The sequence below is a fragment of the Dermacentor albipictus genome, chromosome 6 (assembly GCF_038994185.2).
Source record: "Dermacentor albipictus isolate Rhodes 1998 colony chromosome 6, USDA_Dalb.pri_finalv2, whole genome shotgun sequence".
Taxonomy (NCBI): domain Eukaryota; kingdom Metazoa; phylum Arthropoda; class Arachnida; order Ixodida; family Ixodidae; genus Dermacentor; species Dermacentor albipictus.
In genome coordinates, this window is record NC_091826.1 from 13,128,865 (window position 1) to 13,148,607 (window position 19,743).

Below are 19,743 nucleotides of genomic sequence, written 5' to 3' on the forward strand. Positions count from 1 at the left end.
AGAGGGCAGTAAATAGTGCGAATCAACGCAAAACTCGGGCTACAAACGTGCTTCGCCACAGCCAGGGCTCAATACTACCCAAGCCGGTACTACCCAGATAACGTTTCGTGTGCCGCCACCAGGTGCCGCTAATATACCTCAAACTCCAGCGCAAGACGCTCATATGGTAGCTCAAAGGGAAGCTCATTACTTTTCGAAGAGAGATCGGCGTGCCTTAGAACACGCACCTATAAAGCGAGATATAAGAAGGAAGAAGAAGCATGTGCTTGCTGCCGTAAAGATACGGAAACTATAGAGCATGTTTTATTAGAATGTGAAGACGTCTACCCAGTGGTCGATTTAGGCATCGCTGGTCTCCTTGAAACCCTTGGGTTCAGGGAGAGCAGTGGAAACGTAAACATGTCCGCAATAGGGATATGTAAGAGGCGATTGGAGGATTTGTGGAAGAAAAGTAGGGAAACGACAAAAAACGGAGATGTGCGAGGATCCAGAGACAACTAACGCTGCCGACTGAATGCTCGGCGCCACCGGGAATCGGTTCCGCGCCTGCGCGTCACCGAGGAGTTACAACGCCAAGACCGCAAATCTATGGGAGGTGCGAACGGCTGCATCGAGCCCGAATTCATCGGCATAGAGTTCGTGCGCAGCTGCCCCCTCTGTGGCCCGCTCTGGTTCAACGTAAATCTCTCCACAGTGAGCCCGGCGCGGAGCTTTGAACAGAAGAGCTCTGACTTGCGAGTGCCTCGCGAAACCTTTCCCGACGCCACCAACCACGACGACGACCACGGCGACGGTCGGACGTCGAGGACGAGGACCGGATCGACGATGATGACGACGGGTACTGAAGCACTGTACATTATAAATTGTGAGGCCCGTACTATGGCTTGTATGCGTGTGCCTTGCTGCGGCTTGTGTGGCTTACTGGCCGGGCAGTCTATGACCTCGCAAAAACTTGGCGAAACTTAGCAAATCTTGGCGACGCTTAATATGAGCATAGTTAATCCATGCATAACCTCGTAAGACTTAGCAAAACCTAGCAACGCTTGGTATGAGCCTAGCCAAGCCATGCGTAACAAGGCAAAACTCAGCAAAACCTAGCTACACTTAGTGTAAACCTACCGGAGCCATGTATAACCTCGCGAAACTTAGCAAAACCTAGCAAAAGCAAGAACTAGCTCCGCTGTGTCCCATCCTTGCACTGCTTGTGCAAACGCCAACTTTTTTTTTTTGCGTCCATCACTTGCGATGCAATGCAAGTGTACAGAAAGGCGCGCTTGTAAGGTTCACCTGTTACAATACGCCCACACACACGTTGTGTTGTTTTGCTTGTCGCCGTATGCTTGAATTTGGTGGCGCGGGATAGTTTCATCGTCTCTTACTCTGTTCAGTCAAAAGTAATGAGTTACGACCACCAGATAATTCTTTACTTTAGTAGCTTTCGTGCGGCTGCGCTGGCTGACGGGATTGGCCTCTGACGATAGGACCAGCAATCTGCACCCAAAGCTTTCGTCGGCCGCCAAATAAAGCATGATCTGTGCATAGGTGCGATTTCCACACCCGTACGGCTTACCCTCTGCTACATCGCTTTCCGCGCTGGAAGCTTGAAACGCCCAACAAGTGAAATGGCGGGTACTTGAATACAAAATTAAATTATGGGGCTTTACGTGCCAAAACCACTTTCTGATTATTAGGCACGCCGTAGTGGAGGACTCCGAAAATTTAGACCACCTGGGGTTCTTTAACGTGCCGCTGAATCTAAGTGCAAGGGTTTCTTTCGCATTTCGCCCTCATCGAAATGCGGCCGCCGTGGCCGGGATTCGATCCCGCCACCTCGTGCTCAGCAGCCCAACACCATAGCAACTGAGCAACCATGGCAGGTACATTTGAATACACAGCTCTAATGGCATGCCACCAAATTAAATTTTACGCCTTTGAGAACAAAATGACGTCACTTGTGTTTTTAACGGATATGGCGTCACATAATTTTCTTTTTCGCCGGAAGTGTTCCCTCGTCACACAGATGGCACTAAGCTCCATGAGCCGCCATGGTTTGAACGTGTGGGTTCCTATGGAAGCTTCGCTACCAGGTATATTTACCTCGGAACACCTCTGTAAACTTAGAGAAGTGAAACTGCACCTTCCGCAGTGCAACAGTAATAACACCGGCGGTCGTTCGACCAAGAAACTGAAAACATAGGATGTTTATCGACTGATGGCCAACAAGAACGCCGCATGTTAAGCGAGCGCTACAACCACCACGCAGATTGTCGCACGCTCGAACGCAGTGAGGCCTGCTCGCTCAATTTTATTTCATTCGAGACACATTTACTGTTGATGCAAGGACTTCGCTTCAGACACAAATGTGACGCCTCTTTTTGATTTCGCCAGGCCAACGTCGCCGATGAATGGACAAAAATAACGACAAACGGTAGCATTACGATCATGCCGTCTTACACCATGGAGGCTATCAACTGGAAAGTAAGGTCGAATGGATCCACATTTCAAAATGGCTCGTGGACAGTGGATTCATACGCGCCTACAGTGTTCTCACAGGTGAGAATTTATTTTTCTCGTTCAATTGCGCACCACGTGTAGATACGTGCAACTCAAAGTACCGAAACCGGAAAGTTCTGCGCAGAACTTGCATCTGCGAGTGTGTCCCCTGTTAGTATTTATCACGTTTACGATGGCTACCTCTACGCCACCACTGGCAGCGGTGGCGTAGAGGTAGAACATCTGTCTCGCGTGCAAGAAGTCCGTGGTTCGAATCCCGGTGCCGGCAATTTTCCACCGGAATAAAAAAAAAAGGAATCCGCGTGTTGATAAAATTGCACAAACAGGCCTGGAGTGTGGCCTGATCCTGGTGACCAGAACCGGTAACGCACTCCCTCACCACAGCAGGATTCGCCACCCTGGTGCAGTACTTGGCCACAACCTCCTATATGAACACAACAATCAAACCCCGGTCCTTAGTCCCCAGCAGCTGCGAAGCAACTGACCACGGCGGCGGTAAGACCTACGACGCAGCAGAGGGTGCTAAGAATCACTGGCTCCGGACAGGCCGCCATTGGAATATGAACCTGGCAACGTTTGACGCTAGAACGCTATCTAGTAAGGCGAGTCTAGCAGTGCTATTGGAGAAATTAGAGGGAAGTAAATAGGATATAATAGGGCTCAGTGAAGTTAGGAGGCGAAAAGAAGCATATACTGTGCTAAAAAGCGGGCACGTTCTGTGCTACCGGGGCTTAGTGGAGAGAAGAGAACTAGGAGTCGGATTCCTGATTAATAAGAATATAGCTGGTAACATACAGGAACTCTATAGCAATAATGAGAGGGTGGCAGGTCTTGCTGTTAAACTTAATAAGAGGTAGAAAGCTTCTATGAAGACGTGGAATCGACGATGGGGAAAGTCAAAACACACCATACTAATGGGCGACTTTAATGCCAAGGTAGGCAAGAAGCAGGCTGGAGACAAGGCAGTGGGGGAACATGGCATAGGCACTAGGATTAGCAGGGGAGAGTTATTGGTAGAGTTTGCGGAACAGAATAATATGAGGATAATGACGAAAGTGGATAAGACGAAAGTGGACGTGGAGAAGCCCGAACGGCGAGACTAGAGATGAAATAGACCTCATACTCTGCGCTAACCCTGGCATCATACAATATGTGGACGTGCTCGGCAAGGTGCGCTGCAGTGACCACAGGATAGTAAGAACTCGAATTAGCCTGGACCTGAGGAGGGAACGGAAGAAACTGGTACACAAGAAGCCGATCAATCAGTTAGCGGTAAGAGGGAAATAGAGGAATTTCAGATCAAGCTACAGAACAGGTATTCCGCTTTAACTCAGGAAGAGGACCTTAGTGTTGAAGCAATGAAAGACAATCTTGTGGGCATCATTAAGGCGTGTGCAATGGAAGTCGGTGGTAACTCCGTTAGACAGGATGCCAGTAAGCTATCGAAGGAGACGAAAGATCTGATCAAGAAACGCCAATGTATGAAAGCCTCCAACCCTACAGCTAGAATAGAACTGGCAGAACTTTGTAAGTCAATCAACAAGCGTTAGACAGCTGACATAAGGAAGTATAATATGGATAGAATTGAACATGCTCTCAGGAACGGCGGAAGCCTAAAAACAGTGAAGAAGAAACTAGGAATTGGCATGAATCAGATGTATGCGTTAAGAGACAAAGCCGGCAATATCATTACTAATATGGATGGGATAGTTCAAGTGGCTGAGGAGTTCTATAGAGATTTATACTGTACCAGTGGCACCCACGAGGATAATGGAAGAGAAAATAGTCTAGAGGAATTCGAAATCCCAAACGTAACGCCGGAAGAAGTGAAGAAAGCCTTAGGAGCTATGCAAAGGGCGAAGGCAGCTGGGGAGGATGAGGTAACAGCAGATTTGTTGAAGGATGGTGGGTACATTGTTCTAGAAATACTGACCACCCTCTATACGCAATGCCTCATGACCTCGAGCGTACCGGGATCTTGGAAGAACGCTAACATAATCCTAATCCATAAGAAAGGGGACGCCAAAGACTTGAAAAATTATAGACCGATCAGCTTACCGTCCGTTGCCTACAAAATATTTACTAAGGTAATCGCAAATAGAATCAGGAACACCTTAGACTTCTGTCAAGCAAAGGACCAGGCAGGATTCCGTAAAGGCTACTCAACAATAGATCATATTCACACTATCAATCAGGTAACAGAGAAATGTGCGGAATAAAGAAAGGCGTCAGGCAGGGAGATACGATCTCTCCAATGCTATTCACAGCGTGTTTACAGGAGGTATTCAGAGACTTGGATTGGGAAGAATTGGGGATAAAAGTTAATAGAGAATACCTTAGTAACTTGCGATTCGCTGATGATATTGCCTTGCTTAGTAACTCAGGGGACCAATTGCAATGCATGCTCACTGACCTGGAGACGCAAAGCAGAAGAGTGGGTCTAAAAATTAATCTGCAGAAAACTAAAGTAATGTTTAACAGTCTCGGAAGAAAACAGCAATTTACAATAGGCAGCGAGGCACTGGAAGTCGTAAGGGAATACATCTACTTAGGGCAGGTAGTGACGGCGGATCCGGATCATGAGACGGAAATAATCAGAAGAATAAGAATGGGCTGGGGTGCGTTTGGCAGGCATTCTCAGATCATGAACAGCAGGTTGCCATTATCCCTCAAGAGAAAAGCGTATAATAGCTGTGTCTTACCAGCACTCACCTACGGGGCAGAAACCTGGAGGCTTGCGAAAAGGGTTCTACTCAAAGTGAGGACGACGGAACGAGCTATGGAAAGAAGAATGATTGGTGTAACGTTAAGAGATAAGAAAAGAGCAGATTGGGTAAGGGAACAAACGCGAGTTAACGACATCCTAGTTGAAATCAAGAAAAAGAAATAGGCATGGGCAGGACATGTAATGAGGAGGGAAGATAACCGATGGTCATTAAGGGTTACGGACTGGATCCCAAGGGAAGGGAAGTGTAGCAGGGGGCGGCAGAAAGTTAGGTTTGCCGATGAGATTAAGAAGTTTGCATGGACGGCATGGCCACAATTAGTACATGACCGGGGTAGTTGGAGAAGTATGGGAGAGGCCTTTGCCCTGCAGAGTGCGTAACCAGGCTGATGATGATGGTGACGATGACGATGATGATGATGATGATCTGGATTAGTACAGCCCCACTGGCTCTCGGCATCTTTCACCGCTGTCAGGCGTCACTCCAAACTTGCAGATGTTGTGCACTGGAGGAGGTTAACTTAAAGCTGACCATCGTCAAATTTTAAAAAAAGACGGTATCTAACTTCCCACTATGGAAACCAAGCATTCGACATAGTTCGGTCAGATAACCCGTAAGTGGCGAGGCCACCTTATCACCGACAAGTACAGCCCATAGGGTCCTATACGTACCTAAAAACGTCTTTGATTTATCCGCGATAGATATGTTTTCCTGATCGCGATGGGTAACTCGATAAAGAACGTTTTCTAAACGGTTCTGGCCCTGTAATTCCGGAATCTGACGTGTGCAGGGGGCCGTGAACTCGGCTAGGTGATCCCTACCGGCCTACCGACGACCTTTGACCGTCGTGAATGCATGCGCGTGATCTACAGGAGCACAAACGGTACCCGCGAAAACGTATTTAAGCGCCAATGTAGAAGAAAATTTAATGGACGATAACTACTAACTTTATCTTTTTTCTTTTACTTGATGAAAATCTGTATTTGAGCTCTGCAACTGTTGTCGTTATGTTATTTTTTCTTATTGTTTGCGGGATACTGCAAATCTTCTCATTACTTTTTTCTCTTTCTTTAGCGCTACAATCTTCTTCCCGGGGTAAAGGGGGTGGGGGGCGAGGCTCTCACTAGAAAGTAAGCGCGAGGCATGTCGGTAGAGTCAGTTTAAGTCACTTTAAGTTTTAGGTTTCTAAGTGCCTGAATACATGCTTAAATTATCCGTGGTACACGGGTTTCAGTGCACGGCATAGTATTTTTCAATGGTTCTGACAACCTGGTCTCGGAGTCTCCCGTACGCAAGCGGCCATGAACGTGGCTAGATATAGGATTTACTTTCGGCAAATTTGAACAGCACTTAAAGGTAGTGTGGGAAAAAAGTAAATAAGAAAATTTTTTAAAAGATCAGCGCTTTCTGCGAATTCACTAGTCGCATATGGAGGGAGGTCTAGGCTGCCTGTCTCATGCATCGGAGAAGTCTTTCCGAACGAGACGGAACTGGTACTGATGCGCCGCGCAGCGCTGAGACGTCGGATGTGAGGACGGTGCGTCGACAGAGACTTTCGCTCAAAGACAAATCCTCAGCGGCGAGACGGGCCGCCAAACAATAGTTCTGAGCCGCACATAAGTTAGGCGACCTTGGAAGCGGCCCTGCTCTATGGTTGGAAAGCGCTTATACAACGCCTTTTTTTAAACTGCAGCGTAAGCGTCTGCGATCACTTAGGCACTGTTTGTACACTTCGCGCGAGAAACCTACTGGAGTCTCTTTTGCCGCCGCACTTGCAATACATGCAATTTAGCAGTTGCGAATACATGCTCGTGTTCTGCAGCAGCACCAACGGAAACACGCGAAAACGAATATATATATATATATATATATATATATATATATATATATATATATATATATATATATATATATATATATATATATATATATATATATATATATATACGGGGAACCGTTCCTTCCCGAACGAATAGGAAGCCTCCGCCACCGTGTTCTCTGCGGCACAGAGCTCATACCGCCACGTGCACGCTGCGCTCGCTTCGATCGCAGAAAAGATGGGCATCTCAGTAGGCACATATCGCCAGCGCGCTTCAGAAATTTCCGCAACTCATTTCGTAAATATTCTGTGCCTAAAAACTTCTTTAATTTATCCGCGATAGAAGTGTTTTCCTGATCGCGATCGGTAGCTCGATATAGAACGATTTCTAAACGGTTCTGGCCTTGTAGTTCCGGAATCTCTTAGATAGTTAGCAAGTTAAGCGCAACTTTTCTGCTTTGAATGCTAAATTATTTCCATGCTCTTAGATGGCTAGCACGTTAAGCGCAACTAGTATGCTTTAAGAGGGGGATTTGCAACTGTTGTCGTTATGTTATTTTTTCTTCTTAAAAAAAACGTAACGACAGCGATTGCAAGTCTTCTTCTTGAAGCGGCAAAGTTGCGCTTAACTTTTAGCTTTGCTAAAGGAAGATAAAAAAGTGATGGAGAACGTTTGCAGTGTCACGCAAATAATAAGAAAATATAACGTAATGACAACAGTTGCAAACTTCAAACACAGGTTTTCATCAAGCAAAAGAAGGAGAAAGGAAACGTTGGTAGTTTTTGTCCATTTATTTTCTTCTACATTTGCACTTATATTCGTTATCGCGGGTTTCCGTTTGTGCCCCTGCAGATGACGAGCATGCATTCGTAACGGTGAAAAGTCGTCGGTATACGCCTGTATGGTTCGCCTAGCCGAGCTGACGGCCGCCTGGACGCTTCAGCTCATTAGATATATTTCACAAGCTTTACATGACGACATTGTTTTTCTTCTAAAGAAAAGCGCACATTTTGCTTGATTTTTGTCTCGTGGGGTGCTATTGCAACAAGCTCAAATTTGCGTTCCTCTCCTACTACTTAGACATCTGCCAACGCCACGGTATCACGACAGAGTTACTTGGGCACGCAATCATGCCACCTGCCACTGGCTTCAACTCCCCCCTACACATCAACAAAAAAAGTGATACACGTGTGCGATAGTAGGATTTCGAGCAGGATACCTCAGTGCAGTAATCCGATTCTCAACCATTAGGCCATACAGGCGTGCATGTAGTGTTTCGTGACTGACGGCAAGTCCATCGTGTCGCATGGCCACAATTTGCATAGGAAAGAGTGAATGTGCCAGTTTTACTTTTCCTCGATGTGGCAGCTAGAACTTTGAGACGCTGTGGCATGCATCGCATTTTGGCTCATGCCAGCTTCTAAAAAATATGTAACGTATCTTCGTCGGACTGCATTTCATTAGCCGCCATACCATCTAAGCAGCCTTTCGTTGGCATTGTCAAATTCCCGAGCCATCCTCGTCACAGTCATCAAATTGTCATCATCATCGTGCCATTTCCTTACTACTTTCGTCAAAAACACAATTGTTCGCCATACCCGGGCACACTGCACCACCTGGAAACACTTTCCGGAACGTCAAACGGTGCTAGATAGTCGGCACCTGCAACATGCCTTGCATAACATTAATTTTCACAGTGCTTGGGCCATGTAGATTTTCTCTCTTTCATTTCATACGCGCACTGTAACACCGTGGTATATGGTTGCAGTATAATAATATTGGCCTTGCCCAACACTATCGGCGTGTGCACTAAACAAGCTCATTGATAGAGCACGAAATGAAGTAATTTGTTGGAAGCCCGGAGTGCGTAATTACTGTATTTGAAACAATTTTAAATCTATATGATCAAAATATTTTCCACTGTTTTTCTTACTGCTGTTTCAGGCGACTGTTCTATAAAATTATTATCAGGAACAGTAACTACTCTGTACTGGGTCTCGAAAAGGGCTGCGGCTCGGACGGTGCTGCCATGTCGGCCAGTGCTTCCACAATATCATCCTTTGGCGAGTTTTCAACTACGTGTGGCTGTTTTGTACCTTCCAAATCACTTGTCTTTGTCATACTGCGGAGTAGCGAACGTGATGGGCCAACTATATATGGTCCCCTAGATTCTCCCACACTTTTGTAAAAGCTTTTGCGATAGAAAGTAATTTGCCAAAGGTTGAGATCACGCTTCTTTCCGCATCCATCAGTGATTGCATACGAAATTAAACCTCATTGTCGGTGCGGCTTGTGTCAAAACAGTGTCCATGTCGTTCACCAGCGTTCAATCCATTCATTCGTAAACGCAGACCTGCAAGGAGACCTACGACCAGGCGCCTGTGATGGACCCTCTAGGCCTGTACATGTACACCGGCAAGCGGTCCATTTTGTTCTTATTCACGTACGACACGGCAGAAACTATGAAATTGAAGGTACGAGATCTTTAATGCTACATCCGGGGCTTTAAAGGGGAAAAAAGAAGGACGCTGAACCAAATTAGGCTGTTGAGCTATACTTGGAAAACTGAGAAAACGGTCAAAACTTAGCAGCACCTTAATGATTATACTAATATAACAGTAAGGTTTCGGTGCTGGTGCATAGAAAAATAACAAAAAAGGTAAAAAGGTGAAGCGCCGACTAATAGTTATGGGATAAGAAATAAAACGAAAAAATATACATAATAAGAAACAATACGGCAATTACGGACAATTGCGAGACGGAGAACGTGTACGAAAGGAGAGAGAAACTTTAGATGACAGAAGAGGAGCGCAAATAGAAAGAGGGCTCAAGAGAAAGTACGAAGCTCGGAACAGAAAAAAGACAATACGCTTTGAAACACTTTGAAACATATCACGATGGACAAAATGACAGCTGCAGAGGCGAATGTCTGCTGAAAGAGGTCGGAACCTGCAAGGGTCTATATTTCCTGGCAATGTTCTGTGGAACCCGCAGTGAAACAGGAGCTAATAGTAATAACAAGAAGGAGAAGGATAATACGTAGGTGTATAACTGTATAGCTAGGCACATTGTACAAGGAATTTCCAGGGCGACAGCATACGCTGAACACAGAGCCTAGAGTGCTGCGATTCACAATCTCACTTACAGCTCAGGTCGCAGCTCACGAGGCGAGAAGTGCCCGAGATCAGAAGAGGAAATGCGCGTGATCTGCATATTACTAGGCAAAATAGCGTTCAAGGCAGGATAGCACCCGTCGTGACTGCTCAGTGCCTATGGTGATGGGCTGCTGAGCACAAGGTCGCGGGATAGAATGCCGGCCATGGCGGCCGCATTTCAATGGGGGCGAAATGCGAAAACACCCGTGGTACTTAGATTTAGGTGCACGCTAAAGAACCCCAGTTGGTCAAAATTTCCGGAGTCCTCCACTACGACGTGCCTCATAATCAAAAAGTGGTTTTGGCACGTAAAACCCCATAATTTAATTTTAAGAAAGGATAGCGGACATGTCAAGCATAGTGTTTTCTGTAATAATCGCTAGAGGATACTGTGGGGCCGACGTCTACGAAAGCTGCAGGTGTCCGTGACGTTTAGCCAGCATGAAATCGACAGGCAGTATACGAAGTTACCTAAGCTTCGTGTTTTTAGCTTTCAACGGCTTTATAACTTTGCAAACTGGTCATTTTCAACATGTTGCGTTGTGTGTGCCGCAATTGGCAGTGATTACTGAAATGCTCAGAAACTCAATTGTCTTGTTGTGTATTAGTGTATGTAATTTGAGTATTAATTAAGAAAGAAAAGTCGCAATAAATGAAATCAATGGTTTGACGAGATCTCGTCTGGTCGAGTGGTACCCACGTGCATATGAATAGAATTGGACAATGGCCAAAAAAAAGGGGGAGAGGGAGCGCGATTAGCCTACCCTAATATATACAGGGTGTTTCAGCTAGCTTTACCCAGAGCTTAAAAATATGCCGATGTATTCTAAGACGACGCCACCAAATGCATTTTGCTCAATTTTGTATGTAGTATTTCCCACTATATTTTGTATTTTGCTTAATTATATATTTAGTCAAGATTAATTAACACAGTTCTAGCACCTTGTATCGGCAAAGCTGGATTCATAAATCAAAGCGTCGAAGTGCCTTCTGGATGGTGCAAAATACGTTCTTGTTCTGCCACTGAGAATATCACAAAACACACCGGTCATTCATTAACGCTTGACATAAAAATTGTAACAGCGCTAACACATGCAACCACAAAAAAACAAGGACGAGACACAAGCGAGATGCGCTTGAGTCTCGTCCTTGTTACTTTGTGGTTGCATGTGTTAGCGCTGTTGCAATTTTTATGTCAAGTATGCACCAACTCGCCCAGAAAGAAGTTTTAATGAAGCACCATTCATTAACGCCTTCGCCAACTGCGCACTGCTCAATTCTTGCGCTTCAGAAAAAAGAGTTACTGAAGAGAGTTGTATGAAAGTTTCATCCTGATTACAGCACGGTAACAGCAGCCATGTAGTCATCGGAAAGAGTAAGATGTTGATAAGGGATAGTTGGTTCATATTTAGAACTGACGTTGAACAGCACGAATAAAACAAGGACACTAGGAAACAAATACCACACACAAGCGCCGACTGCGAACTGGAACTTTATTTGAAATTCTCCAGCCATATTATACCTTTTCCAGCATAGGTATGCGTACACCAGTCACAAAAACATCGCAAAATCACCACCATCATAATCTTTCATCCAAAAAAAGCTATTTCTTCTCCGGACAAGGCAAGAGAGGGATCGCTTACACATTTATCTCCTTCCTTTCTAATGTAATAAGCCTCTATTATTTCCCTTTCCCCCTTACTTTTTATGGGAGTGCAGGGACACTTGTTACAATGTCCTGCTAAATGGCTCCCATAGTCATTTAGGTAACTGCTGTGCTGACGAGCTCTTTAATTGAAACACTGTCCCGTTTGACCTATATAAGTTTTTCATTTAGCAGGACACTGTAGTGTGTGTGTGTGTGTGTGTGTGTGTGTGTGTGTGTGTGTGTGTGTGTGTGTGTGTGTGTGTGTGTGTGTGTGTGTGTGTGTGTGTGTGTGTGTGTGTGTGTGTGTGTGTGTGTGTGTGTGTGTGTGTGTGTGTGTGTGTGTGTGTGTGTGTGTGTGTGTGTGTGTGTGTGTGTGTGTGTGTGTGTGTGTGTGTGTGTGTGTGTGTGTGTGTGTGTGTGTGTGTGTGTGTGTGTGTGTGTGTGTGTGTGTGTGTGTGTGTGTGTGTGTGTGTGTGTGTGTGTGTGTGTGTGTGTGTGTGTGTGTGTGTGTGTGTGTGTGTGTGTGTGTGTGTGTGTGTGTGTGTGTGTGTGTGTGTGTGTGTGTGTGTGTGTGTGTGTGTGTGTGTGTGTGTGTGTGTGTGTGTGTGTGTGTGTGTGTGTGTGTGTGTGTGTGTGTGTGTGTGTGTGTGTGTGTGTGTGTGTGTGTGTGTGTGTGTGTGTGTGTGTGTGTGTGTGTGTGTGTGTGTGTGTGTGTGTGTGTGTGTGTGTGTGTGTGTGTGTGTGTGTGTGTGTGTGTGTGTGTGTGTGTGTGTGTGTGTGTGTGTGTGTGTGTGTGTGTGCGTGTGTGTGTGTGTGTGTGTGTGTGTGTGTGTGTGTGTGTGAGAGAGAGAGAGAAAGAGAGAGAAATGAGCATTCCCACCCGCGCTCACACGCGGGCGGGCATGCTCATTTTTCACAAGGAAACTACGCAGTATCAGTCCTCCAAATCCAGTGCCAAGAAATGACTTGACTCTATCGTAGACGAACTTTTCCAGTACTTTTTTGCGCAGAGCTGGGGGTGCCATCGCCATGGCATAAATGTGTTGCAGTCAAAGAACTTTCCGAAGCATGATCTGTCTTCGTGTTACCATAGCCTATACTCGCTGTCTCGACATTTGCTGACGCCTTCTTGTGAAGACAACGGCAGTTTTAACAGTACATGCGACTTCGACTCACCCACTGATGCCTTCGCCGACAAGCTTACGACAAATTTTCATGTAATTCGGGACTTCTGGTTGTATCGTTTTCCTATAGCGAAAACGGATTTGCATCTTTGCAACAGTAAAAGATTCAATGTTATCTTTTAAAACATGAAGGTGGAAGTTTCTTATATTCTCTGAATTACACCACAACCAGTGCACCAACAACTTGGAGGACTTCGCGGCATTTCATTCTCGTAAGTTTTTTCGCGGTATTTTTCGATCGTACACCAACATGTTTCAATAACCTGGCAAGGGAACAAAAAATGATGTTTGCCAGTCAGCCTCTAGAGTCTGTGCGAGAGTACGCTTATGTAAGTCAATTATTCACAACTCCGGCACCCTGATCATGAGAAGGAAACTTACAGAAGAACGAAAAATGGGTTGGAATACATGCGGCAGACATTACCAAATCCTGACTGGGAGCTTACCGCTGTCGTTGAAAAGAAGTGCTCAATCATTGCATTCTGTCGGTGTCAACACGGGGGAAAAACCTGTGAGGTTCACAAAGAAGTTCGAGAACAAGGTAAGGACCGTGCAAAGAGTGATATCGCAAAGAGTGAGAGTGAACGTCAATCAAGACGCTGATGACATCACATAATGTGATGATTTTTGGTACCACTCGTTGCCTACAACTCCAGCTTTTCTGTCTCATGAAACCCATGATGCTTTCGCTTTATAGAAAAACACACAGGACCTGGAAGAACAGCACATACCACACGCGCGCGTGGTGTGTGCAGTGTGTGGTGTGTGTGATACATTACCATCTACCAACTACTTGCTCCTGCAGAGAATCTTTGTCTTGAAACCACCCGTGTCGTTGTCTGTGTCTTTTGCGGCATTTACCTCACTCGTTATGCATTCGTTCTCATACCGTCGTCGTGAGGCCGTCATGGTCATTCCATAGTGGTCACTCCAGCATCATCAATCGTTTCTCATTATGCCGTCCTGGTCGCGTCGTCACACAATCGTCGGCACACCAATGTCGGCACACTATCGCCGTCACATTCTAGTCGTCATCCTATTCGTGCCACGATCGTCATTACGTCGTCGTCATTCACTGTTCGCCATGCATACGTTGTAATACCGTTGTCGGGATGCCGTCATGCTCGTTCCATCACCGTCCTAACTTCATCACTTAACTCCTGTTATCATCACACAGGCGTCGTTAAACCATTGTCGTCATGCCGTTGTCATCACTCTGCCGTCATATCAATGTCATCACTTCACAAACGTCATTCTATTGTCATGCTATCATCGTCATACCACTTTCGTCGTTCTATCAACGTCATTACCTTCGTCATCCTATAGTAATCATGCTGCCGTCAGTAGTGATTATGCCACCGTTGTCATGACAACAATGTCACTGCGCCGTCGCCACGCCTTACTCGTCATACAGTGTCCGGGATGCAGTCGTCGTCATACCATTGTATTCATTTAATTGTCCTCATGTCGTCATTATGCTGCTATTTCAGAGTCGTCATCTTACTCTTGTCTTGTCGTCACAGCGCCATTGTCGTTCCTTCGATGTCGTTCTTTCATTATCTTGTCGTCGTTCTTTCGTTATCTTGTCGTCGTTCTTTCGTTATCTTGTCGTCGTCACTGCGTCGTTGTCATGCCGTACTGCTCATGGCCGACCACGGCCAGTGGGTGTCATAGAAAAGTGGGCCGATAGCGAAGATTACGGATGTATCCGAATCATGGAAGTTTTAGAGTAAGAGCCAGAGATTCTAAATAAACGTGTATTCGGGGACATATGTTGCTTACATTCCTTGAATACTAATCGCATTACCGTCGACAGTCATCGTAAGATGGATTCTCCCGGAATTTTTTCACCTCGGATAAGAGAACGTGCTGTAGAATCGCGGAGAGGGTGACTGACTTTCTCCTTCTAAACTTCCACTTTTCAGATGGAAAATTTCTTCAATTCCGTGAGTGGTGGTACCAGGAAGCTACCACCGAAACACGGTTGGGCGGTGTACAACATCGAGTACGACGAAGACAATGCAGATCTGTGCGGGAAGGGCACTTACTATCGCTTGAAACAAATCCGCAGGTACCTGCTTAGATGACGGCCGACACCGCTGGGTACCGAGGTCGTCACGGCCTGAGCCTGTATTTGGAAGCTGGCTCAGGGAAAAAAGAAATAAAAAGTGTTCTTCGTTTGTGCTTGCTGTGATCACTGCGCGATGCGTCCTTTTGTGGCGCGGTGGTAAAGGTTAAAAAAATTATATTCGGTTGTTTTACGTCAAGACCAGGATGATTATAAGGCACGCCGTAGTGAGGAACTCTGGGCAGATGTTCACCACTTCAGGTTCTTTAACGTGCGCGTAAACCTAAGCACACGAGCAGCGGCGTAGGGGTGGGGGACAGGGTGTCATATACGTCTGAAGACACCCCTCTTTCTGTCGGCTTTACTGGGCGCAAATGGCAAAGAGTGCTCCGGTATCCAGTAGCCCGAGCTCATGTACCCGATGAGTTGCGCCGCAGAATTGTCGGTTGCAGCTCTATCAACACCCCACCAAATAATTGCACGAATGTGCAGGCTAAAAAATTTAATTTGCAACATGGTCGCTAAACAACTCGCCTTAGCGGAACATTTCATGTAGGGTGCGCTCGTGCCATGCGTTCATGCTGGGAGCAGGCGTCGCTAAACATAATCGGGTGTTGTAAGGCATTGAGGCTCTTGGGTCTGTCTTCCGTTCAGAACGCGCAGCGAAAAAGAAAAAAGCAGCAAGAGGGCGTTCAACGAGCGTGCCCGGCGCTCGCGTTTACAGGGAAGCGTTCGTTGAGAGCGACGTTGCATAAGTGCGGCCATATGCGGCCGTCAAAAGTCGCGAATGGGATTCTCTGGATCGTCTTCAGACTCAGTGTGGCCGAAGAGTTTGGCGGCGTATATGGCTCGACAGGCTGTAGTCGCGGGCGCAGCGATGTTCGGCTCGCTTTTACTTCCCCTCTCCCGCTCGCTGTGAGAAGCCGCTGCGAAGCCTGCCGTTATGTTTCACGCTTTCCTTCCTACCCTCGAAAGTTTCAATTTTTTTTTTTCGAAGTGAAAGCTTTGCTGGCAGCGAACTTGCGATTTCGCCGTGGTGGTGCTCTAAGGAGGCATATGACGTGACAACGCGCGACTCGTCGCAGATATTTACCTCTCTCGCCCCTTAGTCGCTGCTGTGCATGCGCCACTAGTAGCACCAAGCCACAGGTGTTCCGCCGCGGCGCAGCGCCGCGCCTCTACGCCGCCGCCGTTTGGTATGACGTCACACCACGTTCCTCGTCGTTGCGCTCGCCTTCGCTCGCTTCGCCAGCTGCGTCGCATGCCTGACAACATGTCGGAGGATTGAAAAGGCGAGCTCGCGTACGCCGCAACTACTGTTGAGGCGGCATTATGGATGGTGACAATTCTGATAAGCAATAGGAGGCCTGGAATCTAAAACGGAACGAGATGAAGAGGAAACTAAACGCCCAGGGAAGAGACGAACAGCACGCCGAACGACTGGCTAAATGCTGCAACATAGCTAGACAGCATAGACTAACCTGGACTTGCAATCAAGATTAACCAAACATAACCATGCTATGCCTTAGCTTCCGATACGTATATCCTGGCATAGCCGAGCTAAGCCACTGCCATTTTTTTTGTTCAGCGACCGCTTCCCCGCAGAAGGCGCATGGTGCAACCCAGCCAGCAATACTTTGGCATTGCGGGCGGCGCGCAGTATGGCAGCAGCGAAAGAAATATGAAATAGTGGACCATGCAGTGACGTTGATCCCTCAATCCTCTCCATTGCGAGTGCAGACCAACAGTAGTGCAAGCTTTCGCTGGCACGGGCTTCATCGCGGCCTTTTTTTTTTTATGGTGACGCCAAGAATCGCCGCGAAGCGTGCTTTATTCTGTTCCCAATCTTGTGGTGGTACCGCAGCTCAGATAATCACGTTTGTCCGTATAGCAGCATTAAAAACAAGGCTGATCAGAACGAAGAGAACTCGTAATTGTCATACCAATGGCGCGCGCGCAGCAAGGAGGCAGTTGGCACTTTTCGTTTTTTTTTAAATGGTGGGGAGATCAGCGTCACTGACACAAAGTTTAATTTTCGTTTTCGTTCAAGGCTGTCCACAGCCAAAATACTGTGCGCCATAGTACCTACGACGATTTTTGTGAAGTTGTTGTTGGGCCAGATATGAATGTCGGGCTTCAACTTTGCAAATGCAATATTGCCGCTAAAACTGTTAATTAAAACTTTATAAAGATATTTTTGTTACTTGTGACGTGAGCCATATTTTCCACAATGCCGCATTTGTATTGGCTGCCAAGCCTTACAGTCTGACAGAAGATGTGCACATGCGCTTATCACAAGTTATCACTGCAGCACCCTGTTATTTGGCGCAGAAAAAACAGCGTGTATACCTGCTGCATTCGCGATCTCTGGGAAAGAAAGCGAACGAGAGGGAGGCGATTTCCTCGCCTTACTCGACTACATATTTGAAGTAGTAGCTTAGCGCAAATAAAACCACGAACACAAGGGAGACAGACAAGGACAAGCGCTACTCACAACTGTTTATTGGAAAGGAAGGATGGTGCATATATATATATCCTCTTGTCACGCATGCGCCTACCAAGCATAAGTGAAGCCGGAACATGCACATCAAAGGCGACAAGAGGATATATATATATGCACCATCCTTCCTTTCCAGTAAACAGTTGTGAGTAGCGCTTGTCCTTGTCTGTCTCCCTTGTGTTCGTGGTTTTATTTGCGCTAAGCTACTACTTCAAATATGGACGACCAACTAGCCCAACAGTCAACTCTACTCGACTACACCCGGAGGAGGAGGGGGGGGGGGGTGACAGAAGACCTATCGGCCCTGGGTGCCAGACGACCTAGCTACGCCACTCACTGCACACGAGCATATCTGGCGTTCGTCCCCACCAAAAGGTGACCATCGTGGCCGGTATCAAAACTTCAACTTCAAGCTCAGCAGCACTTCGCTATAGTCACTATGGGCTGCCGCAGCGGGTAAAATTCAGCGATTGGAAGAAGAACGCATCTCCCCAAAGTCTCCCAAAGCGCCTGCTATGTGTCAATTCAAGCCTATCCTATTTGATTGTGTAGTATGCTTGACAAGGGAAACAAATGGTGAAACCGAACGAGAAACGCTAGAAGTGGTACCGACCGACCACGGTAATGTGGACACGGTAATGTCGCCCTGCTAACATAATGTAGAAATTACTATCAAGAGGTGACTCGTGCAGAGACCAGTATCGGAATAATGTCGTCATTGGCTTAATTTATGTCCATTGCGGTAAGTAGGCTCTGCCAGCGAAATCGCATCGGTAGACTCCAGCCAATGTCCGGACTCTGTAGGTGCCTAATATCGTCAGAATGAGCCACTTGCGTTCTTCCGGTCCCATCGCTTCCTCGAGTAGTCGTCATGTTAAACGTACGTGCCTATGAATAAAATGGTTTTGGGGGGTTGGAATCATGCGAAACCACTGGCCAGGAATCGAAGCCGATAACATTACTGCCATTCATTTTATCGTCTCAAGAATGCATTGATAAACAATATTTCGTTAAATGGAGAAGGCCTTACGCATGCGTGCTTCCCAAGTCGGAATAACTGGCGCAGTGCACTATAGCTTCGCATTCCAAATTTGTTCCAGAACCGCGCTCTAGCGAAGCCTGTGTGGCATATCTTTGTGCAGAAAATGCTACTGAAACTTGCAGGTTAAAGTGCGGTCCGACTTTCTTAACCCATGCTTATTTTTGTGCCCTTCACTTGACCAGTGCATTTACGGTCAAACTTCGTGACCCTATGGTGAAACGGTGGGAAAACTTTAAGGAAGCACCGCTGACCCTTATTCGCTTTATTTTTTATTTACTTTTGTCACCGCAGCAGCGGTTCATTTCGGTTTGCGGCAGATATACATTACGCGACCGCATGACAGTGGTATTTGGCTCACTTCAGACTGAATGGATAGCCGTTTCTAAAGCGTTTGCACCGTTCACGTGGTTCATGTATCCGTGCATTGAAAAGAAAGCGTGTCGCGTACGGGCCTTCTCCTCTTTCTATGTTCATCTAAACCAACAAATGCCGCTTCCTGCCTATCATTCAGGGTTGGCCAAAGACATTCTGTCATAAATTTCGTACTCAACGCCGAAGGACAGCAAGAAATAAGAATTTCTGGTACGTTGCCTGTAGGCAGCACTCCTCAATAAAAGGTTAGGAAAGTGAGCTTCGTGAGGAGCCACATCGTCGTTACACTGTGACATCATCTTCCAAAACACGTGGACGATTATTTGTGCCACCATCATAAAATAGTGTCATCAACATCGGCAGAATACTTTGGAAGTATGGTTCGGATGTTTTTAGCGTTTCTGTGATATGCAAAAAGGGCTTACTTTGGCAATCATCTTTCATGGTTCCTGCGGAAAATGCGGAAAACAATTGTTCGTCGCCACACGCAGATATCGTCCGTCGCAACTGAAGCGACTTTTTTTTTTTCATTTGAATGCTTCTGCAGCCTGGCACTACCCTGAAAAGGGGGCAGCCAAAGAAGCCACGTTAGCATACTGTCGCCATCCACAGATCCTAGAGACACGCCAACTACTTGCAGCAAACCCCACTGACTCCAGTGCCCTGTAACCCTTCCTTCGCAGTAAAGCACCTTGAAAAAGACCCATTCTTGTT

General features: G+C 46.5%; 1 protein-coding gene across 21 annotated transcripts in view; it reads left to right on the plus strand.

Moving 5' to 3' along the window:
• LOC135914247 (uncharacterized) overlaps positions 1-19,743 on the plus strand; it is a 623,773-nt gene that overhangs the window by 534,182 nt on the left and 69,848 nt on the right. For 19 of the 21 annotated variants that reach the window (XM_070539896.1, XM_070539897.1, XM_070539899.1 and 16 more), the window contains 2 exons: positions 2,389-2,553; positions 9,412-9,534. In XM_070539896.1, coding sequence (XP_070395997.1) covers positions 2,389-2,553; positions 9,412-9,534 — 288 coding nt within the window. Of the gene's footprint in view, positions 1-2,388; positions 2,554-9,411; positions 9,535-14,972; positions 15,232-19,743 lie in introns of those variants that run through there. The other 2 variants (XM_070539916.1, XM_070539918.1) reach the window with 2 other exon arrangements.